A 24883-nucleotide genomic window follows, 5' to 3' on the forward strand; every position below is an offset into this window, starting at 1 on the left:
GGGAAAACGCGATCCGCTATACAGTATAAAACAAATGAAGTTTCAAAACTGCCGTCGCACTTATCATGGGGCTGACTTGGAGGCAGTTTATTGCAGGGTACAGTGGAGTTGATCCTAGATCAGTACTTTGCTTTGCTTTATGGTTAGCCTACATATGGACGTAATTCTTATGTAACATATCTTTCAATAGATGCAAGGCAGTTGTTTAAATCACTAAGCGGCATTAAATATCGCCGGAAGATGGACTGCATCTGACGTAGCTCTGAAAATTCGGCTCACCACATCTTACAGCTATGTGATTATCAAAGCTGAACTGTCTGATTATGATTATTCTATGTGATAATCACATCTGTACTATATGATTATGTATATGGTTATGATTATGTTTATGATTATTCTATGTGATAATCAGATCTGTACTATTTGATTACATACACTATATTGCCAAAAGTATTTGCTCACCTTCATTGACTCACATATGAGCTTAAGTGACATCCCATTCCTAATCCATAGGGTTCAATATGATGTTGGTCCACCCTTTGCAGCTAGAGCTGCTTCAACTCTTCTGGGAAGGCTGTCCACAAGGTTTAGGAGTGTGTTTATGGGGATTTTTGACCATTCTGCCAGAAGCACATTTGAGAGGTCACATACTGATGTTGGATGAGAAGGCCTGGCTCTCACTCTCTGCTCTAATTAATCCCAAAGGTCTTCTATCAGGTTGAGGTCAGGACTCTGTGCAGCCCAGTCAAGTTCATCCACACCAAACTCTGCCATTCATGTTTTTATGGACTGTTGGAAGAGGAAGGGTCCAGCTCCAAACTGTTCCCATAAAGTTGGGAGCATGGAATTGTCCAAAATGTCTTGGTATGCTGAAGCATTCAGATTTTCTGTCATAGAAACTAAGGGGCTAAGCCCAGCTCCTGAAAAACAATCCCACACCAGAATCCCCCCTCCACCAAACTTTACTTGGCACAGTGCATTCAGACAAGTACCATTCTCCAGGCAACTGCCAAACCCAGACTCATCCATCAGTTTGCCAGATGGAGAAGTGCGATTTGTCACTCTAGAGCAGAGACCGTATATATAATGGACGGTACGTCAGCATTGACTCCCATTGTGAATTTTTGAAGCTACCAAGATGGCCGTCATGGACGCTGCCATCTTGGATGCACTTGCGCAGTAGATGAAAATTGGAGCCAGAGCATGCGCATTAGAACCGGTAGGCAGGACAGTATCTCCGCCCCAACTCTGATCACATTCGTTAGGATACGCCCACCAGTATAGACGGGGTCGCGCATACGGACTGTGCCTCACTGAACTTTACTTTCAGCGGAATCTTGCTACGAATTACAAATTGCTGTACGATGATGACTGAAATGACCTACACAAAGGAGGAATGTTGTAAGTACACATTTTCACTTATATGATCTAATCATAAGTTCAAATACATGACTTAGTATTATCTAGGTAACATGAATTGCAGTTATTAAGCTAATTAACCAACCTTAAATAACTGACTGTACTGTACGTGTGTTAGCTAAAATAAGCTAAGATAAACTAGCAGAGTTAACCTCTGTTGTGTTTAGCTTTTAACATTTCTAGCTAGCCAATTCTTTTATACATTAAGCTAATGTTAATCCGAATTGTTAGCTAGCTAGCTATGTAAGTTTAGTTCGTAAAATTGACTAGAGAGCTATCTATAGTTAGATAGCTAACATAGCAAAGTTCAGTGTGATTTTTACATCACATCCCTCTTCCGGCCACTTGAGAAGGGGTTGCAACATGGTCCTAGGAAACCGGACGGGGAGAGTTGGCGAATCCACAGACCTAAAGAAAGCCAAACACTCTTAAACAGTGTAGCTGTTCAAGACAAGACGGGCCAGCTGCTAGTCTCTGTTTTGTGAGCCACTTTCGTGGGATTTTCGAGACGAGTTTGGGGAAAACGTGATCCGCTATACAGTATAAAACAAATGAAGTGTCAAAACTGCCGTCGCATCCCCTCTACCGTCCAGGGACAGAATTATCATGGGGCTGACTTGGAGGCAGTTTATGATTTTTAAATCCAAATTAATATGATTGCAGTGTACAGTGGAGTTTATCCTAGATCAGTAGATTGCTTTGCTTTATGGTCTACATATGGACGTAATTCTTATGTAACATATCTTTCAATAGATGCAAGGCAGTTGTTTAAATCACTAAGCGGCATTAAATATCGTAAATATAAGTTCAAATATATGACTTAGTATTATCTAGGTAACATGAATTGCAGTTATTAAGCTAATTAACCAACCTTAAATAACTGACTGTACTGTACGTGTGTAAGCTAAAATAAGCTAAGATAAACTAGCAGAGTTAACCTCTGTTGTGTTTAGCTTTTAACATTTCTAGCTAGCCAATTCTTTTATACATTAAGCTAATGTTAATCCGAATTGTTAGCTAGCTAGCTATGTAAGTTTAGTTCGTAAAATTGACTAGAGAGCTAGATCTATAGTTAGATAGCTAACATAGCAAATGTTAACTTATTGAAGTGGAATGGCAGTGAACTAACTAATAAAACTGCTGTCGAGAAATATAATTGCTCAAAAAAAAAAAAAATTCAATGTTTCTCGTCCGGCCCGTTCACTTACATGGGAATAGGCGGGGTTAAAAGTTGTACTGCTGCCAGCCACTAGAGAGCAAGCGGACACACGGAGGCTTCACTTTTCACATTTGTGTCGTCCAGTCCACTTATATATACGGTCTCTGCTCTAGAGAACACGATCTAGAGTCGAGTGGCGGCGTGCTTTACACATACCAACACTTTGCATTGCTTGGTGATGTATGGCTTAAATGCAGCTGCTCGACCATGGAGACCCATTCCATGAAGCTCTCTGCGCACTGTTCTTGAGCTAATCTGAAGGCCACATGAAGTATGGATGTCTGTAGTAATTGACTCTGCAGAAAGTTGGCGACCTCTTTATACTATGCGCTTCAGCATCCACTGACGCCTCTCCATCAGTTTACGTGGCTCACCACTTTGTGACTGAGTTGCTGTCATTCCCAAACACTGGAAATTTCACAACTGGATTTGTTGCACAGGTGGCATCCTATCACAGTTCCACGCTGGAATTCACTGAGCTCCTCAGAGCAACCCATCCTTTCACAAATGTTTGTTAAAACAGTTTGCATGCCTAGGTGCTTCATTTTATACACCTGTGGCCATGGAAGTGATTGGAACACCTGATTCCTATAATTTGGATGTGTAAGTGAATGTGATGATTTAGATTCGCTCAAGCGCAATCCCCCAGGAATTACACATGGCCAGGTAGCAAGACTGTAGGGGTGGATGTGGACTATAGAGGTGGATGATATTAAAAGGGTAATCCAGCATTACTGTGCATTGTGTTTTATTAACTCACTCTACACCTTTTAATGAATCAGGCAATGTACACTTCACACTGAGGGTGGTTAAGCTTTCACAAGAGCATACTTCCAACATATGGTCTACTCAAAGCATTACTCTTTTAGTAATACAAATGTTTACCAGCAGCTAACCGCAGTCCTCTTAGCAGGCACAGGTGGTTTGTCATAGCGTTCACATCATGAGCGAGGAGGGATCTCCCTCCATACACAATTCTGACATTAATTCAAGTACCCACAATTCTGAGAAAAAAGTCAGAATTGTGAGATTAATGTCAGAATTGTGATATTAAAGTCAGAATTGTGAGAAAAAAGTCAGAATTGTAAGATTAAAGTCAGAATTGTGAGGTTAAAATCAGAATTGTGAGAAAAAGTCATAATTCTGACTTTAATCTCAGAATTCTGGCTGCCCTTTTTTTCAATTTTTTAAAAATAGTGGCCCTAATCCTCTTCCGTATCACACAAAACGACTTGCAGTAGACAAAGTATTCCAGCAGGGGTCATCAAACTCACAAAAATAGAGCGGCCCATTCACAGAGGAGTGTCGTGCTTTAGGCTTGCCGCTAAGGGGCGGCGTTTCCCGCGTATCAGCGCGCGTTCAATTCCTCTTTTAGGTCCTCAGTGAAAAAAAAAACACTACAGGCGTGAGCCAAGGTGGGGTGACGCAAGACTCCACGTGTCCTCGCTGCAAGACCTGGAAATATACTGGGTAATCTGAAACTCGAGATGAGGAAGAGATCCTACAAGGAAAGGCTTGTCAGTTTTATTGTCTAATCTTTTGGATTTAGGATTCAAATTACCAAAAGGGATCTTATACCAAACAGTGACTGGAAAGCAATTATAGGCTGTAACAGGGAACAGCTGTGAGCAGCAGTGAATGGCAGCGATAGAGATTGAGATGGAGATAGAGGGAGGCTTTGTGCAGTGTGGCAGTGATAAGCTGGTCTCCTTCCTCGTTCTCAGGAAATATTGCAGCTTTTACAAAAAAACATTAAAGTAAGTAAATAAAGTGGAAGTGGGTGTTTAGTCTGTGAGTGACACGTGCAGAGACACATGCACAGAGATCTGCCCCACTTCACCCAGACATCTGCCCTTCTCCCCCAGAGATCTGCCCCTAAACCCCCAAAGACCTGTACCCCCCCCCCAGAGATCTGCCCCTAAACCCCCAGAGACCTTTACCCCCCCCCCCCCCCCCCCCCCCAGAGATCTGCCCCTAAACCCCCAGAGACCTCCCCCCCCCCCCCCCCCCCAGAGATCTGCCCCTAAACCCCCAGAGACCTGTATCCCCCCCCCCCCCCCCCCAGAGATCTGCCCCTCTCCAGACCCCCACAGAGATCTGTTTCTCTCCAGCCCCCCAGGGATCTGTCTCTCCACATTGGGTTTTGAGGAAATTCCTTTACCTGTGTGTTGACAAGATGGCATGCATTCCTGTCATGGCACGTCCCAGGAAAACTGAGATTTTCATTCTCCCTATGTGTGGGGGAGGTGAGGAAACCCAGGAATAACAGCAGTGTGTGTGTGTGTGTGTGTGTGTGTGTGTGTGTGTGTGTGTGTGTGTGTGTGTGTGTGTGTGTGTGTGTGTGTGTGTGTGTGTGTGTGTATGTGTGTGCATTCCAGTCATGGCACGTCCCAGGAAAACTGAGATTTTCATTCTCCCTATGTGTGAGGGAGGTGAGGAAACCCAGAAATAACAGCAGTGTGTGTGTGTGTGTGTGTGTGTGTGTGTGTGTGTGTGTGTGTCTCCGAGGTCTGCTGAAGTGGAGTGAAGTGGAGTGGTCAGGCCATGTATCTCACTCTGCTCATCTGACACAGTCTGCTCCTAATCCCCCGATCATCCAGCACAAAAGGGCATTACAGCTGCTATTACAGCTGCTGACCTGTAGAGCGGCGCTCCAGGATGCTCAGGCAATCAGGCCCTGCAGCCGCAGCAGGTGATGTAGCCCAGCGGGAGGAAAACACACTCACTGGATATTTGTTTGTACACTTTGAAATTTGTTTGTATTATTCTACTGTTTTGTTTAATTGTAATTAACATTTTATTTAACAATTTTAATTACAATTTTATTTTACTGTTTATTATCACTATGTATATTTGTATAGTCTTTCCTCTGATTTTTCTTCTGCTTCCTCTGATTCTGATTTTGTAATCATAAAGTAAGGCACTATGTCCATATTGTCATTGTAAGTGTTATATCATAGTTGATGAATCACAGTGTGATGTGCTAAATGTGCTAAATGTGCTAAATCATTGTTGATGAGAAGGAAGTGGAGTAGGATTGGCAGGGTGTGTGTGTTTCCGTGGGCAACCATAAATGGACAATGCTGCGGTTTCTTCAGATCAGCAGGGCTGACTCCACATCCTCAAAGTCAGAGTAAATTGAGCTCAGATGAAATTTCCAGATTTTACACACACTCACACACACACACACACACACACACACACACACACACACACGCACACACCGCCACAGGTGATTTAAGGAAGTAAATGTAATCAAGATTAAATTGTAATCAAGATTAGACTGTAAAAGCAGTCTGTATCATGTGCATGTAAGTAAGTGTATATGTATGTGCGTATGTATTTACATTTACGGCATTTAGCAGATGTTCTTATATAGAGCGACTTACAAAGTGCTTTGCTTCTGATCACAGAATACATCCTAGGTAATAGTACAGATAGGCCAGAATTCAAGACACCATTGAGTCAGACTACTGCTAAACTACAGGAGTCAATATCATTACCTAGTGTTTTGCAAGTTAGACATTTGCCAAGAAGCACAAATAACCATAAACAGACATACAATTTAAGAACTAAGGCAAGTGGTATCAGCTGAATTAGTGCTCTGGTAAGAACTCAACAAACAGGTGGGTCTTCAGTCTACACTTGAAGATAGCAATAGACTCTGCAGTCCTAGCAGCTAATGGAAGATCGTTCCACCATCTTGGAGCCAGGACGGAGAATAGTCTGGAGCTTTATCTTCCATGAGACTTTAAGCATGGAGTTTCAAGTCGAGCCAAGCTTGAGATTCTGAGTGTTCGCTGTACAGATTAGCTTTTTACCATGGACATCATGTAGGGAGGAGCCAGTCCATTTTTGGCTTTGTAAGCAAGCATCAAGGTTTTATATCTGATGCGTGCCACTACTGGAAGCCAGTGAAAAGAACACAGCAGTGGACTGACATGTGAGAACTTGGGTAGATTGAAGACCAGTCGTGCTGCAGCGTATTTGTGTCTGCGTGTAAGTGTGTGTATGTTTGTGTATGTGTGCGTGTGTGTATGTGTGTGTGTGTGTGAGTGTGTGTGTGTGAGTACATACATGCATGTAAAACCCTGGACCGGTGAAGTCCAGGAGAAATGTGCTCAGCTGAAAATATTACTAAATCTTGGTAGGCACTGTTACTAAATACTGGCATACTAAAACCTGCAAGGCACTGTTACACTCCTGCAGAGGCTTTGGCCTAATCAGCCCACCCCAACACACACCTAACCAGCACAACCCAACACACACCTAACCAGCACAACCCAACACACACCTAACCAGCACAACCCAACACACACCTAACCAGCAGAATCCAACACACACCTAACCAGCACAACCCAACACACACCTAACCAGCAGAATCCAACACACACCTAACCGGCACAACCCAGCACACACCTAACCAGCACAACCCAACACACACCTAACCAGCACAACCCAACACGCACCTAACCAGCACAACCCAACACACACCTAACCAGCACAACCCAACACACACCTAACCAGCACAACCCAACACACACCTAACCAGCAGAACCCAACATGCACCTAACCAGCACAACCCAACATGCACCTAACCAGCACAACCCAACACACACCTAACCAGCAGAATCCAACACACACCTAACCAGCACAACCCAACACACACCTAACCAGCACAACCCAACACGCACCTAACCAGCAGAATCCAACACACTTAACCAGCACGACCCAACACACACCTAACCAGCACAACCCAACACGCATCTAACCAGCAGAACCCAACACACACCTAACCAGCACAACCCAACACACACCTAACCAGCAGAACCCAACATGCACCTAACCAACACATCCCAACATGCACCTAACCAGCAGAACCCAACACACACCTAACCAGCAGAACCCAACACACACCTAACCAACAGAACCCAACACACACCTAACCAGCACATCCCAACACAACCTAACACACCTAACCAGCACAACCCAACACACACCTACACCTCAAGCCTTTTGTTTATTTCTAAAACACAAATGTGAAATCAAAAAATAAATAAACAAGCAAAAACATAAAAACAAATAAATGAAATCTAGTTTGTATTATTTTAAAAGATCATTTAATAAAATGGGAAAAGAAAATGGAAGTTGCTAGCCACGTGCGAGAGGGTATGTGCGAGAGGGCACGTGCGGGAGGGCACGCGTGTCCCTGACGGGCCTCCGGGCTGGAAGAGTGAGGAACTGTATGACTCATCTGGTGGTATCCGCTAGTTTGTGGTTTAGGGTTTAGGTCGTTGGTGTGACGCTGGGATAACAGGGACGCCCTCAGTGACGCAACACAAACACATTTACTTCCTGTGCGTGACAGAGCTGTTTGGGGGGGGGGATTGCGTGTAAATATTAAACCTCTAAACATTAAACCACATTAAACCAATAAACGTCTGCGTGTAAACACTAAACCTTTAAAGTGGGAGGTAACAGTGATGAAACTAGAAAAGAGGAAACAGAGAGAGAGAGAGAATTGAGGTAGAATCTATGTGTTCCAGTTGTTTACTTGTTTAACCAGTATACAAATTGTATAATATGTGTATAATATGTCTAATCAGAAACATTACTGAGTGACTATTATGTACACCAGTATTAATGTGTCCAGACAGAATATTAACACACTTATTGATTTACGTAGTGGTTAAGGTGCTATATAAATTGAAACATTCATTTATTCAAGATGTACAGCTGTACTGTATAGGAGGGCCTGTGGGTTTGGGGCCTCTTACACACACACACAGTTATTAGGAAAAGCAATGTCATATGTTAATTTAACCTCTTCCTGGAGTAGGACTTCAGGCTGAAAGTGTGTAGTACCAGCATGATTCCACTTCTTGCTAATGTGTGATGTGTGTATGTGTGTTTGTGTGTGTGAGACTTGGCTGAGAGTTCAATTTGGCAGCTATAACAACTATGACAGCTGAATAAGGGAGACTCGGCAGTGCAACCGCATGTCAATCATGCGGTCTAACAACCTCAGATAATCACGCAGGGAGAACAGACCAATCAGGTACTGTACAACAGACCTCCGTCCTGCCATCACTAACTGGCCAATCAGGTTGACATTGCCAATCGGCTATTGAGGTGGCCAGTCTCCATACGGTGGTCTAAGTTTGGCTCCGGCCTAGTCTCTGTGTCCATTCAGTGGTCTCAGGTTTGGCTCCATCTTGGTCTCAGTGTCCATTCAGTGGTCTCAGGTATGGCTTCGGCCTGGTCTCAGTGTCCATTCAGTGGTCTCAGGTATGGCTTCGGCCTGGTCTCAGTATCCATTCAATGCTCTCAGGTTTGGCTCCATCCTGGTCTCAGTGTCCATTCAGTGGTCTCCGGTATGGCTTCGGCCTGGTCTCAGTGTCCATTCAGTGGTCTCAGGTATGGCTTCGGCCTGGTCTCAGTGTCCATTCGGTGGTCTCAGGTATGGCTTCGGCCTGGTCTCAGTATCCATTCAATGGTCTCAGGTTTGGCTCCATCCTGGTCTCAGTGTCCATTCAGTGGTCTCAGGTATGGCTTCGGCCTGGTCTCAGTGTCCATTCAGTGGTCTTGGGTTTGGCTCCAGCCTGGTCTCAGTCTCCATTCAGTGGTCTCAGCTATGGTTTCGGACTGGTCTCAGTCTCCATTCAGTGGTCTCAGGTATGGTTTCGGCCTGGTCTCAGTCTCCATTCAGCGGTCTCAGCTATGGCTCTGGCATTGTTGGAATGTAGACCAGCTCTTTGCACTTGAGGTTCAGCTGTACATCCTTTCCCACCCATGCTGAGTAATGTTCCTTTTGTGAGAGTTTACTGTTGGCCTAAAGTGTGTGTGTGTGTGTGTGTGTGTGTGTGTGCGTGCGTGTGTGTGCGCGCATGTGTGGGTGGGTGTGTGTGTGTACACAAAGGAATCCAGGTAAGCCAGACCTATATCTTCAATTACACTGCCCCCCCCTTGTAACGGTTGACTTGTATCTTGCATCACCTGAAACTCAGGGTGTGTGAGCTTTGTGTGTGTATTCTCTATGTGTTTATGTTCAGCATGTGCGGGTACATTGTCTAAGCATTTGTGTGAGAAGAATTTTAAGAATTTTAAGTATATATATAAGAATAAGGTTGCATGATGAAAGCTTAGGACATATCTTCAGCCTTTATCAGCAGTGTCTACAGGAGATGAACGAAACTGTTGACCTGTGGGTGACTGTGCCTGTGTGTCCCTGTGTTTGACTGCATGTCCTTGTGTCCTTGTGTGTCCCTGTGTTTGACTGCATGCCCCTGTGTCCTTGTGTGACCCTATGTGTGACTGCATGTCCTTGTGTGTCCCTGTTTGTAACTGTCTGTCCCTGTGTCCTTGTGTGTCCCTGTGTGTGACTGTCTGTCCATGTGTCTGTGTGTGTGTATCTGTGTGTGTCTGTGTGTGTCTGTGTGTGAGTGTGTGTGTGTGTGTGTGTGTGTGTGTGTGTGTGTGTGTGTGTGTGTGTGTGTGTGTGTGTGTGTGTGTGTGTGTGTGTATGACTGTGTATGACTGTGTGACTGGGAATGACTCTGTAGGGTGAAAGTTTCTGTGGAATGAAAAGATCAACAAATATAGACAAGTTAGACACCTCATTCCTTACATATTTTTTCAGAACTGAATCGTCTGCATGGTGTCACTCTTGAGAAAGGCCCGGGGGTCCTGGTCTGCCTTCCACAGGTTTGGCTTTCAGGTTTGGCTTAGCTGATACTTCAATAACCTTCAGCTACTTCAATAACCTTTAGCTACTTCAATAACCTTCAGCTACTTCAATAACCTTTAGCTACTTCAATAACCTTCAGCTACTTCATTAACCTTTAGCTACTTCAATAACCTTTAGCTACTTCATTAACCTTTAGCTACTTCACTAAACTTCCGCTACTACACTAACTTTCAGCTACTATACTAACTTTCATCCTTCAGCTGAAGAAAATAAAACATAATAGGACATAAAGGAAATAAAGAAAAAATTACTTTGCTTTTATAAATGATCATTTAGTAAAACCATTAATGTAAGTCAATTTATTTTCAATTACTTACATGTGCGTTTTCTGATTGTCAGTCATATTTTATGTTGTTGGACAGTAACCTGATGTCATGCTGGTCAAGTCCATGAACATGAGAGTTAACATGGTGATTCAGAACCTTCTGGAGATACTGAAAACTACACTGTAGTTCTGAAATACCTCAAAAGTTCTGAAACTCAATGTTACAAAGGCACAAAAGAATCAGTAATAGTCCCTGTTAAAAGCTCCACTGAATTAAAAGTTCCATATCTACTTGTGCCTGGTGTTTCTGTGATTCTTGACTTATCCCCTTTTCTCCTGCTGGAAGTTGATGACTTATCAGAACACTGTGTTATTGATACCAGATAGCGATAGGCACAAGAACAAACCTCCAGCAATCCAACTGTCTACTAATGGTTGCGGTGGAAATCATTATAATAATCACTATGGCTTTTTTAATCTGTTGTTTGGCAGGAAATCTGATGATCAGACAGCTGCTCTCTTGACGAAGCTGCGGTCGTCTCCACACCTTGATGTTCACTTATCCTGTGTGTGCTGCAACCGGTCTGAGTCGGTTGTAGTGAGAGTCGTAAAAGTGCTTCAGAAAAACTCCACTTCCATCGCTCCTCTACCTCAGACGTGGCAGTCACACTGGATGTAGGTCTTCACTTACAAATCTTCGTCGTCATGGTTTGGGAATATAATTTTTTCCCAGGCTGAGATTTTGAAAATTCTTTGACCTTGAAGCAACATCTGTGGGATTTCTACAATATTGTAACAGTTTTTTTGAATGAATGGATTAAGGACTAATATTTGTCAAGGAGGAGGTGCTGACCCGAGGGCTCTCACGCTGACCCTTTTCTACATGGTTCTGGTCCAGTATCTCATGGTAATTTACAGCAGTACTGCTGAAGACAAGGGCAGACAAAGAAAATCATGAGAGAGACATCAAAGCCAATTTAACAGTCTGTGTGTGTGTGTGTGTGTGTATGTGTGTGTGTATGTGTGTGTGTTGTGTGTGTGTGTGTGTGTGTGTGTGTGTGTGTGTGTGTGTGTGTGTGTGTGTGTGTGTGTGTGTGTGTGTGTGTGTGTACAGTGCTTTCTGTAGTCATGCTAATGCAGGCCCAACACACCCACTCTATATAGAGTCAGTTCCTCACCCCTGTTTTTTCTCTCTATGTCATAACATTTCCTTAGTGAGCTGTGAACAGATCCTGGTTTGCTGGCTTGGGCTGTGAACTGAGCCAGGCAGATCTGGTACAGACTTACTCACCAGTCTGGAATGTTAGGGAGAATGAGAGAGAGAGAGAGCGAGAGAGAGAGAGAGAGAGAGAGAGAGAGAGAGGAGGAAGAGAGACAGCGCAACTAAAAAGTTTGTTATCATAGGGAATCTGCAGGAGATTAATTATATACTATAGTCTGTGTGTGTGTGTGTGTGTGTGTGTGTGTGTGTGTGTGTGTGTGTGTGTGTGTGTGTGTGTGTGTGTGTGTGTGTGTGTGTGTGATAGGAAGTGGGAGATTCCAGCTGTGTTATTTCCACTTTGGGATGTGTGCCTCAACCTCTGACACAGTTGCAAAACACTCTTAAATCATGCAGGTACACACACACACACACACACACACACACACACACACACACACACACACACACACACACACACACACACACAATGTTCACAGTTATTCAGAAAGGTTATTCAGATGTTATTCAGCAGTTATTAACAGAATTTATTCAGAAATCAAGGAAGTTGTTGTGTAAGGCAGATTACACACATACTTTCATGTCTGCTGTAGTTGTAGACACGTCCACAATTACAGGACGGATATTGGAGAATTAATCACATTATATAGTAATGGAAATATGAAAAGAGAGGAACAAAAGGGTTAACAAACATTGTTAATACACACAGTCTCCATTAACACACTCATAGTATTAATACACACAGTCTCCATTAACACACTCATAGTATTAATACACACAGTCTCCACTAACACACTCATAGTATTATACACACAGTCTCCACTAACACAGTCACCATTAATACACACAGTCTGCATTAATACACACAGTCTTCATTATTACACACATAGTATTTCACACAGTCTCCAGTAACACACACATAGCATTAATACACACAGTCTCCATTAACACAAAATGTGCATGAATACACACAGTTCCCAGTAACAGTTCCCAGTAACACACAGTTACCAGTAACATGCATGTAATTCTCAATGCATGTAATTGAGAATTTGGTGGATGTCGTCCACATGGTGCTCAAGCAGATGTTCCCATGGCAATAAGCAGGTTGTGTCTGTGAGGTAAACGAAGTGATTTCGGTAGAGCATGAGGGATCTGAACTCCATCTAAACCGTGTAAGGAGGAACGGAACTGAGCAATCCTAGCAATCCTCTAAGGCTGGATTCACACTGCAAGTAAACGAGTCCCAAATTCGATCTTTTTCTCCACATGTGATATCCATCCATCAATCCATCAATTTTCATCCGCTTATCCGGGTTGCGGGGGCAAAAGAGCAAAGAGGCCCAGGTTTCCCTCTCCCCAGCCACCTCTTCTAGCTCTTCTGGGAGGATATTGAGGCGTTCCCAGGACAGCCGAGAGATATAATCTCTCCAGTGTGTCCTGGGTCTTCCCCAGGGTCTCCTCCCAGTTGGACATGTCTGGAGCACCTCCCTAGGGAGGCGCCCAGGTGGCATCCGGACCAGATGTCTGAACCACCTCAACTGGCTCCTCTCTACGTGGAGAAGCAGCTCTACTCAGAGTCTCTCCCAGATGACCGAACTCCTCACCTTATCTCTAAAGGAGAGGAGGACACCCTGTGGAGAAAACTCATTTCAGCCACTTGTGTTTGTGATCTCGTTCTTTCGGTCAATACCCAGAGCTCATGACCATAGGTGAGAGCTGGAACATAGATTGACCAGTAAATCGAGAGCTTTGCCTTTTGGCTCAGCTCTCTCATCACCACAATGGTCCGTATGTGTCAGATTGATCATTTAGATGCATGTGTGAACAGCAAACAAAACACAATTGAACCTGCCATTTTCCAATTTGCCCCACTTTCATATGTTATTATGATATCTGAAATGTATCCGTTACACAGCAATGCAACTCAGTCAGAAGAACCGGTTTTGAATTTGAGTTTTACGTCAGGCCAACTCAGCGTGCTAGTGGGTAGGAATGATGGATGACGGCAGTGAGAGAGGTTCAGTGGTAGGACGAGAAGTTCAGTGGTAGGACAACGAGAAGTTCAGTGGTAGGACAATGAGTGGTGATGATGAAGCTTATACCTGAGGTGCCTAGCTGGGTTACATCTATGCCTGTGTCTCTATCTTGTGTGTGTCTGTTAAATGGGCTGTGATGCTCTGTGCTGCTGTGCTAAGCCACCATTTCTGGGAGATAACATTGGTGTTTAAGGTGATATCCATCCTATGTCTCTCTGCACCTACTCTGCATATCAACAGCCTATGATGCAAAGAAGCACAAATAGACCAATAAATATATAAGTAAATAAATAAAAGTCTTGAAGAGAAAGAATTCTTTTAAGGCATCATAATTTGTTTGCTGCTGCTGGCAGGATGGGCAGACACGTCTCTATATTACTTTGAAGTTGTCTTTAAAATATTTTATTCTCTATTATGCCTGTCTGGCGTTTTACAGTTACTGTGTTCTTCTAACTACATTAATACTTAGAAAATCCCCCACATATAGTAACACCGGAAAAAAGCAGAAAGAGGTTAGATATATTTCAAATATTTATTTTCTTAAGAACTTTCAAATAAATAAAACAATATTAATTAAATAAATAATGTTAAATACACATGTACAGCATTATATAACATTTCTTCATCAATTTCAACTAGTGTAAAAGTTCAAAGTTCAAGTATTGCTAGGAGTGATAGAGTTCTGTTCCTCAAACCGCCGAAGTGACGTCACACCGTCAGTTGCGTCAAAGTCGTGGAGATACTTGTGGAATGCCATATACTTGCCAGTGATGATTTTTTAAAAAGTCAAAATACTTCAAGTAAACAACATTAGCCATTCAAGTTTCATTCCAGCGTGTCAAGTTTAGTCCTTCAAATGTCCCGTCAGTTTCAGTTCCACCTTCCACACCAGATGCGCTCTTCTCGGGATCCCCGCAGCCTCTTTGTCATTGTCTCTCTCACTCTCAGTCTTTATTTTTCTTTCTCTTTCATTTTTTCGGGGATTCTCCATCTGCACCTGCTCGTCACTGTTCGCTGCCCAGTGTGTGGTACACCGGATAGAGGAGCGCGACCACGTAGCCGTTTCTCCGGCTCTGCTGCCGCGCGGCTCTGACGTCTTCCTCCCAGCTCGCGCTCGGGCACGTGGCGTTCAGCCACGGGCTCCACGAGGTCAGAGCGGCGTCCTCGCGACAGCCGGTCATCTGCCTCACGCGCTCTTCCGCCGACTGGAACGGGAGGACGTTGTAGAGCGTGAAGGACGCGTCCTCGCGGGGCAGATCCGCGTGGACGTCTGCGGCGCGCTGCGCGTCCACAGCTCCCTCTTCCGTGTAGATCTGCACGAGGACCACCAGGCACAGCGCGAGCAGCCACCGCTTGGCAGGGCTCTTCTCGGCCGGCGGGAGGTACTTGCGGACATTGGACGGGTACATGACCCGGGTGATCTTTTTTCGCGGTCGGACGGGTGCTGCACGCTGCGCTTGAGCTGGCAACTGGTCGAACGTGAAAACCTCCGGCTCCGTGTTTTTCCGCGGCATCGGTTTGTACTCAAACGCACCGAAGTTCTTTGTCGGTACCGACAGACTCAGAGTGTTGGACCGGGTGTACATGTTCGTCTTGTTCTCGTGTTCTCTCCCGTGTTCTTTCACTGTTAAGCTCTCGCTAGTTCAGTGACTGGCTCTAACTTGAGTGGCCTTTTATACCTTACCCTTAGAGACACCCACGCCACAAACCACTCCCCTGAATGATACAACACTCGCATTGCTTAAGACGGTGAACCCCGTGGAAATCGTTTTGAGGTGGTTTTTACTCGGAAGTTTTCACGATAAGCAAAAAAAAAAATCCTTGCTGACATTGCACATGATTGTAATGTGATAGGGCTATTGTATTTTAAGTATAACAATTCATAACTAAGGTTATTATTGTACTTAAAATATGCACATACATTTTTGTATGTGTATATGATTTTCGATACTTGATACAAAGTGTTACACAGAGGTTTCCTGGGTACCAATTTTCTATAATGTACATGATGATAAACGAATACGCTTGGGGAACAACAATATGAAGAATAATATATACAAGAAATTCAAAACACTGATAGACACAGCATGCAAAAGTGCACAAGAAACGGGTATTTTTGTAAATCTTTGTTGACAAGTGCAGTAAAAAGTGACAAATGAAATGAATTTAAAAGGTTGGATCCAGTCATACAGCTACTTATGTACACCAGATCTACCAAAGCACAACAACAAACTTCTGTTATATGTTTATATTTCAAACACAGCGACACTGTTAGAGAAGAGCGTATGTCTGTTTCTCTATCTCCATATGCCTATATGTCTCTAAATGTCTGTCTCTATGTCTGTCTCTCTGCCTCCACTTGTCTGTCTCTCTGTTTCTGTCTATCAGCAAGTCTGTGAATGTCTTCCTCTACATCAGATTGTTAGATCCTGGGTTCCCAGGGCATGCTGGGACATGTCTGTGGAGGCGTGGGCTCAGTCACGTCCACCTCTCTTTCTCCAGTGTGCTCCAGGGTGGTGTGATCACAGCGAGGGTTCAGGGCTCCAACGCGATCACGAGTGTGTGTGAACTGTGAGAACCGGGCCTGGCAAGGCCAGGGAACCATCCAGGACCAGATGCACCCATATGGGGGAGATGAGGAGGAGAGACCCGCAAGTTCATCATGAGCGGTTCTGATGCTCCACGTGCCACAGTGTGCTACGTAAAGGCACAGTGAGACCGCCCCAGCCCAGCCATGTCATTCTTGCAGACGCACACATGGGTGGCCCAGCCACCAGTTCAGTGCGTGTGCGTAGCGGTGTCCAATCAGCAGTGAGGTGTTTGCGTTCCTGACCCCTTTGATCTGAGGATGATGACTCTGGTGCATGGAATGCCACCACGGCTATTCCAGCTCCGCCCTCAGCAGACACATGTGAGGGCAACCTCAGGAATTGCCTGAATGGATGTGTTGTGTGTCACCTTGCTAAGATTCACACACATGCACACACAGAGATTCTGATGCTGGGTGTCTGGGTGTGGGCGGTGATGTCTGGGTGGTGGATGGCTCAGTCTAATGGCAAAAGCATCTGAATTAGCACTACCTCTTAGCGCTGGCTGTTAAGATAAGATAAGAAAAGATAGCACTTTATGGATCCCAAAGGAAATAGCAGTTAACGCTACTTGTTAGCACTACCTGTTAGCACTGGCTGTTAGCTCTACCTATTAGCGCTGGCTGTTAGCACTACCTGTCAGTGCCAGCTGTTAGTTGTACCTGTTAGCAGGGCATCCTGATACTGGCTGACAAAACCTGGTAGGAATGTGCGCAATGTACTATGGAAAGAATGTACATGGCAGTCCATGACTACAGCGTTCCAGAGCCACATGCTCAGGGCCATGTGTGGGACTGTTCGTTCTCACGGTGACAGGCAGGAGAGCTTCACGGAACCAACACGGTCCTGCACCTCAGCTCACCTCAGTACGGAGGACCTGCAACCCACAAGCTCTCTCCCAGCTCCAGAGCCTGCTTCCGGAACCCCGGCTCCCAGTTGGGAATTCTAGAGTTCCAGATAAAGGTGTTTCTGTTACAGTAAAGCTGAGTTTTGTGGGTCCAGTGAGGAGTCCAGAACCACGCTGCAGTGTCTTCTGGGTTCAGGCACGTTAGCAGCGGTTGTGGTAGACGTGTTTGGGGAGGCAGAGCGACAGGCACTGGCAGCGGTATCGCTAATGGGAAGTGGGTCATGGTTTCCATTGAAGCGTCTTTCATCTCTGACGTGTGCATCCATCTGAGAGACGACGTGCAGTTTATCACACACCAAATGAGCAGCATCATTCAGCAGGCAGGACTCCTAAAACCTTATTACTCACTGCTCCTGTCCCGCTTGAAAAGCAAAACTATAAACCTGCCTTTTATTGCTGATAAATTAATTTATTGCTTCTCTTATAAAACAAAACGTCACTCGAGCAAAACGTCAATCAGCAACTGAAACTAAAACCAACGATGTCACTAACTAGTTAGCATTGCAATGGATCATTCATATGTTGACCTTTCCCATAATGAACAAGCCCCTACAATATTCTGAAAAAGCTGAATCTTGAAATAATCTTAAACATTTTTTAGATGGTTCTACAGTGAACAGAGGTAACACATGCATATATTTCTGTCCAAGTAGATCACAGGTAAGAGAAGAAAGAGATACAGAAATAGTTACAGAAATAGATACAGAAATAGTTGCTCAACCTTAAAATAACTCTGTGAGGTATTAGCATTGTCTGGCTTTAAGAGCATACATGAAAGTGGATTAAGGATCTGGAGCATTTTTTGAGGGTGATTACAAAGTCTGACCTTTGGAGAACAGGTAACCATCGTCAGTGAGGGCGTGGCCAGTGCCAGTGAAAGACATTTCCAGCGTCACTGGTAGCAGAACACCAACAGGCTTTGTTAACAGGGCTTAGCTTCCAAAAGTCTTTAGTTACGAGTCTCAGGTTTCCTTTGATCATGTTACTCACCTGTGTTTAATACTTTTAATAAATGCACTTTTCCCACACTCACTCACATGCAAACACACCCACATGCACGCTCACATAAACACAGGGACGGACGCACACTCGCATAAACACAGCTGCATACACACATATGCAATCACACTCACATGCACACTTTGTGAAACACAAAAACCAGTGCACCTCTCTTGGCTAAAAATAGCAGGACATTTACAGAATGTGAACAATTCCTTCCCTCGTTCATGTTTAGGTCACGGTCACAGTGCTCCCTTGTGTTCCACAGCACCATTCCACATTCACGTGTCCTAGTTCTGAACTGTCTAAACAATAAATTGCACAAGTTGCAATAATGAAATATTCTTAAAATAAACCCAAAGGTATTTTACCAGACAAATCCTTGCAGTAGTTTACATTAGTATGTTTAATACATTATGGTGGCACATGTGGTTCACTGACCTCTGTTGATCACATTACATTGTCCTATTGATTATTCAATATTTTCAAATCATAATGTTTAGTTGGGTAATAGCTCCCATATTGATCAATTAGTTAGGTACTAACTTTGTTCACAGTTGGCCATAGATTTTTTTAGACCCTAACTGTCAAAAACAGAATAGTGTCTACTAAATGTTGGCTCCAGTGAACATAGATGCTACTACTGTTAACAGGTTACCACCAAACTACACACCACGACAATATTACTGTCTAAACACTCTCACTGGTGACATTACTGAATCAGATAACATCTGAACACTCTTGTAATGTTTCTGAACACTCTCGCACATTACATACCAATTAACATTATCCGACTAACTAATCTCAATATTTTTTTTTATAGCAAAGTTAAGACTGGATAAAGTAAGGACTCTGTAAAGACTGGGATCTATATCTCTATATCTAGAACTCTACATCTAGATGTCTAGATCGCTCTGCCAAATGCTGCATGTCTAAATGCACAACTGAATTTCTGGCTTTTAAATGAAGGGAAGACATTCACATGTGTAGAGGCTCAATTTTATTAGGTGTACTTTGTGATAATAGCAAATTTATTGTTTAAAATATATATCCATTTCAGCTGAATGCATAAAAGCAGTTGTGGGTTATAGTGGGGAATAATGGATTATAGAGGATAATAAGGAGTTATAGAGGGTTATAGTGGTGTATAGACGGGTATAAGGGATTATAGAGGATAATAAGGGGTTATAGAGGGTTATAGTGGGGTATAGGATGTTAAACAGCTATTATTAAGGCAGCAGTAACAGGATCTCGGATAAGTTACTTCCTGAATTCATTGACCTGTGAAATATTTTCCTGTTGCCCCCATGTCAAGTGTGTTTCTCTAGAAGACATGGCATGGCCTTTGTAGTCGATACCTCGTAGGTCAGGAGAATAAGGCTCACTGAAGCCCTCCACCCGCTGCCCTGCGTAGGTGGAGGGGTGAGTGATGTCATTTCTCAGGGATGGTCTGGGTGTGTGTGATAAGAGTTGCTATGCCATATGACAAACAAATATGTACAGTGATAGGTAAGTGTGACAGAGGTGATGATGGTGTTGGTGATGAAGAAGTTGCTCTCATTTCCACAGCAAACAAAAGGTGAGAGAGAGAACACTCCCATACACTCACACACACACACACACACACACACACACACACAGTCTTTGAAAGTGTAATGCTAGGAGGACTAGGGGCAGGTGTTTTGTTTGTCTGCTGTGACGCAATGCAGATGATATAGGTGTTCTCCATGCTGCAGTGGCAGTGCAGTTTTCCGGCTTCCTGCTTCCTGTTTCACGACGCACGGCAGCACGCTCGCACGCAAACGCCGATTCACTATCAAATTAGCATAGCTTAGCTATAGCCTAATACACTTACATTAAACACTACGATTCTAAATCAGTGTAATACATTTACCGACATCTAATTATTTTATCTAATTTCCGTTCCCTCCTTCTGTTCTCTCCCTCTGTTCTCTCCCTCTGTTTCTCTCTTTCTCCCTCTGTTTGGTCCCCCCTGTTTTTCATGGCTACCGCGGAGGAACGGGCTCTCGTCAAGCTCGGCTCGGAGCTGGAGAAGTTGGGTCGACAGATCGAACGTCTTCTGGAGAAGCAAGCGGAGCTCACCCAGGAGAAGACCAGGCTCGAGGCCGCCCGCGACGCTGCCTACTCGGCCGTCTCCACTCCCTCGTCACGGCGGCTCAGCGCGACCGCCATCTTGACCCGTGCTCCAGGCTGGGAGCGCCAGCGAGGACGCGGAAGGCAGCCGGCGTCGTCACCCCTACCTCAGCCGGACTTCTCCTCTGCGAACCCGTTCGAGGTGCTCAGCTCCGGGTCCTCCACCTCGCCCTCACCAGCGCCGGCACCAAAGAAGAATAAAGGCGGTATCCTCGTTATCGGCGACTCGATTACACGACACTTGAAGGTCGATCTGCCAGGGTCAAAGAGAAACCCCACTGTGTCCTGTTTTCCAGGCGCTCGTGTCCTGGACGTGGCCAGGCGGCTTCCCTCGGCGCTGAAGCAGCGAGATGACTTCGGCACCGTCGTCCTTCACGTGGGGGCTGTCGACACCTTCGCCCGGCGCAGCGAGATCCTGAAGGACCACTACCGCTCGCTTCTGGACACCGCACGGAAGAAGACGTCGGCCAGGCTTGTTGTCTCCGGTCCGCTTCCAACATTCCGGCGAGGGTGCGAGTTGTTTAGCCGTCTTTTCTGTCTCCACAGCTGGCTCCGGGACACCTGTGGCAGCGTCGGCGTGGACTACGTCGACAACTGGGAGAGTTTCCGTGAGCGTCCGTCACTCTACCGCCGAGATGGACTTCACCCCAGTCGCCTAGGCTCGGCAGTCCTCTCCCGGAACATCGAGGACGTGCTACGCCGAGCCTGACCAGCCACAACAAACCACGCAAATCAGCTAAGTAGAACTTACTTCCCTAACTACCAAACCATTGAGACTGTGTCTGTTAGCCGCGGCAGGTATAAGAATAACAGGGCGATATGTTTTAAAAATCTAATTAAAATTAAATTAAATAATCAACGCGAAGTAAGCAGCAATATTAAGCTAAGGCTAGGACTTTTAAACATTAGATCGCTTGCATCAAAAGCTGTGATAGTAAACGAAATAATCACAGATAACAGACTAAATGCACTCTGTTTAACAGAGACATGGGCTAGAGTGGACGAATATGTAAGTTTTAATGAAGCAGCTCCTCCTGGATACAGTTATGTTCATCAGCCCCGTATCACAGGGCGTGGAGGTGGAGTAGCCACAATATATGACATAGATATAGGTTTTACTGTAAAACCAACCACCTCTATTAACTCATTCGAGGCTCTGATAGGTGAAATAGGCAATAATCTTATAGGCAATAAAACAAAGCTTAAACTAGTGACCATCTATCGACCGCCGGGTCCTTACTCAGAATTTCTTAAGGAATTTGCTGAGTTTCTTTCGGAAATAGTCTTAACCATCGAGAGATTTGTAATTGTGGGTGATTTCAACATTCATTATGAAAATGAATCAGACCCACTGAAAATCGCGTTCGACTCCATACTAGATTCAGTAGGTATAGCCCAAAATGTGACAGGGCCTACCCACCGCTGTAAACACACCTTAGACTTAATACTTACTTACGGATTAAACATAGAACATTTGGCAGTCATCCCCCAAAATGACGCCATTTCAGATCATTCCCTACTAATATATGAAATGGCTTTATACGATGTACATCAGATGCGCCATACAAAAACCACGCGCACTATCACATCCGACACTGCAGCAACATTTATAAACTTACTACCAGAGCTACCGAACACTATGCCACTGCAGCCCAATGAATTAGAACAGGCAACACAACAGTTTTATTACACACTCAGCAATACCTTAGACAGTGTAGCTCCAGTTAAAACAAAATTAATTAGGGAGAAAAAGCTTGCACCATGGTATGACGACCACACCCGTCTTCTAAAACAGGCAGCTCGAGCAGCGGAGCGAAAATGGAGATCCACCTCACTAGAAGTGTTTAGAATCACATGGAAAGACGCCATAGTCAAATACAAACATGCCTTAATAAAAGCTAGAGCCGCATACTATTCGACACTAATAGAAAACAACAAAAATAACCCTAGATTTCTCTTCGCGACTGTATCAAAACTAACAAGAAATATCAACGACACTAGTTCTAATACAACACTTACACACACTAGCGATGAATTTTTAAACTTTTTAAATAATAAAATAGATAATATCCGACTACAGAGTCATAATACATTGCAGCCTAACCTCCAATCCAACCCCAGTAGTTTAGTTATTAGTAACTATGCATCCAAAAATATTACCGAGCTAAATGTCTTCGATCCTATATCGCAAAAAGAGCTCACAACACTGATTAATTCATCTAAGCCTACATCATGTATATTCGACCCAGTTCCAACCCGTCTATTTAAAGACCTACTCCCAGCCATTGCAGGGCCCTTACTTAATATGATTAACTGTTCCCTTAACCTAGGGTACGTGCCCAAACAATTAAAATGCGCCGTAATTAGACCCTTGATTAAAAAACAGAATCTAGATCCGCAGATTCTAGCCAACTATAGACCCATTTCTAATCTCCCATTTATCTCTAAAATTTTAGAAAAAGCAGTTTCCAATCAGTTAAACCACCATCTCCAATCAAATAGTATCCATGAAAAGTTCCAATCAGGATTTAGACCAAACCACAGCACTGAAACAGCTTTACTCAGGGTAGTGAATGATTTACTAATATCGGCCGATAATGGGCTAGTCTCGTTCCTTGTACTGTTAGATCTTAGTGCAGCTTTTGATACTGTAGACCACAACATTTTGCTGGATAGACTAGAAAACACGGTAGGTATTAAAGGAGTCGCACTCTCCTGGTTTAGATCATATTTGACTGACCGCTTCCAATGTGTAAGTGTTAATAATAAAACCTCTAAATCTGTGCAGGTTAAATACGGTGTCCCACAAGGGACAGTCCTAGGACCACTTCTATTCACACTGTACATGTTACCCCTAGGCGAGATTATGCATAAGCACGACATCAGTTTCCATTCCTACGCAGACGACACTCAGCTATATTTATCGGCAAAACCCGATGATTTAGGCGCAAACAGTAAAATAGAGAAATGTGTAGAAGAGATTAAACATTGGATGGCGTGTAACTTTCTAGCACTAAATCCCGATAAAACAGAATTAATAATAGTTGGGTCTAGGGCTGCGAGAGACAAGATACATAATGTAGCATTGAATCTACATTCTTTTACTATAACCCCCAGCGCAGAGGTAAAGAACTTGGGCGTCACAATAGACCCAGATCTCTCGTTCAATACACATATTAATAATATAACTAGGGTAGCGTTCTTTCACTTGCGCAACATTGCCAAAATTAGAAACATATTAAATACTAGTGATGCAGAAAAACTAATCCATGCATTCATATCCTCTCGTTTAGACTATTGCAACAGTCTCTTAGCTGGATGTTCTGGTAAATCGATAAACAAACTCCAGCTGGTTCAGAACGCAGCAGCACGAGTTTTAACAAAAACTAAAAAGTTTGATCACATTAGTCCCGTACTATCGTCATTACACTGGCTGCCAATTAGATTCCGTATTGACTATAAAATACTTTTATTAACATATAAAACGCTGCATGGCTTAGCTCCAGACTATCTTAGTGAACTTATTGAACAATATAACCCAGCGCGTTCACTTCGCTCACAGGACGCAGGGTTATTAACTGTTCCTAGGATCAAAAAGATCACAGCAGGTGGAAGAGCCTTTTCTTTTAAAGCTCCACAATTGTGGAATAATCTTCCTGCCTCTATTCGGGACTCAGACACAGTCTCAATGTTTAAAACTCGATTAAAGACTCATCTGTTTAGTTTGGCCTTTGATTAATTTGTTACATATTTACTACATCTCGTATCTTTTCTCCAAGGTTCACCTGGAGAGTAACACTGCAGTCGGAGCCTACAATACCAGCATCGCTGCTCCGACATGGAATGAAAGCCTGGCGTTCATCAACAGACATTTACAATGACAATATCAAAACCCAGAACTTTCATTTTTACCTTTACTTAGTCTGATTGTGTGATTTGTGTGTGGCTTGTGTATTTGTCTGTATTTTGTGTAATTTGTGTGTTAACGGGCCGCCCAATGGAGGATGGGTTCCCTTTTGAGTCTTGGTTCTCCCGAGGTTTCTTCCTATTCCCCACCATCATAGGGAGTTTTTCCTCGCCACTGTCGCCTTTGGCTTGCTCATTAGGGTTCTGGGCCCATAGTATTGTTAACCTTTTAAATCCTGTAAAGCGCTTTGTGACATGTGTTGTGAAAAGCGCTATACAAATAAACTTTGATTTGATTTGATTTGATTTGCAGTGTGTATGTGGGTGGGTGTGTGTGTGTGTGTGTGTGTGTGTGTGGTCATGCATGTGCAGGCATGTTGGGTTTTCCTATGAGGTAATTTTATTGTTTTTTTTTTTGGTTTTG

General features: G+C 43.9%; 2 protein-coding genes across 4 annotated transcripts; one reads left to right on the forward strand and one right to left on the reverse strand.

Moving 5' to 3' along the window:
* Positions 1-14423: 14423 nt before the first annotated feature.
* ier3 (immediate early response 3) lies at positions 14424-15561 on the reverse strand. Its single transcript, XM_076998836.1, has one exon. It carries the CDS (start codon positions 15489-15491, stop codon positions 14910-14912), a length of 582 nt encoding a protein of 193 aa, XP_076854951.1. The 5' UTR covers positions 15492-15561; the 3' UTR covers positions 14424-14909.
* A 4592-nt stretch (positions 15562-20153) lies between these two features.
* Positions 20154-24760, forward strand: LOC143509930 (uncharacterized). Of its 3 annotated transcripts, none has more exons than XM_076998834.1 (3): positions 20154-21015; positions 21100-21293; positions 24333-24760. In XM_076998834.1, exons 1-2 carry the CDS (start codon positions 20402-20404, stop codon positions 21260-21262), a joined length of 777 nt encoding a protein of 258 aa, XP_076854949.1. In that variant the 5' UTR covers positions 20154-20401; the 3' UTR covers positions 21263-21293; positions 24333-24760. The 3 variants fall into 3 exon arrangements, with proteins under 3 accessions (XP_076854949.1, XP_076854950.1, XP_076854948.1); XM_076998835.1 differs by having other exon boundaries at positions 20156-20759; positions 20850-21293; XM_076998833.1 differs by having other exon boundaries at positions 20158-21293.
* The last annotated feature ends 123 nt before the right edge of the window (positions 24761-24883 follow it).

This window comes from Brachyhypopomus gauderio, chromosome 3 (assembly GCF_052324685.1).
Source record: "Brachyhypopomus gauderio isolate BG-103 chromosome 3, BGAUD_0.2, whole genome shotgun sequence".
In the NCBI taxonomy this organism is placed as follows: Eukaryota; Metazoa; Chordata; class Actinopteri; order Gymnotiformes; family Hypopomidae; genus Brachyhypopomus; species Brachyhypopomus gauderio.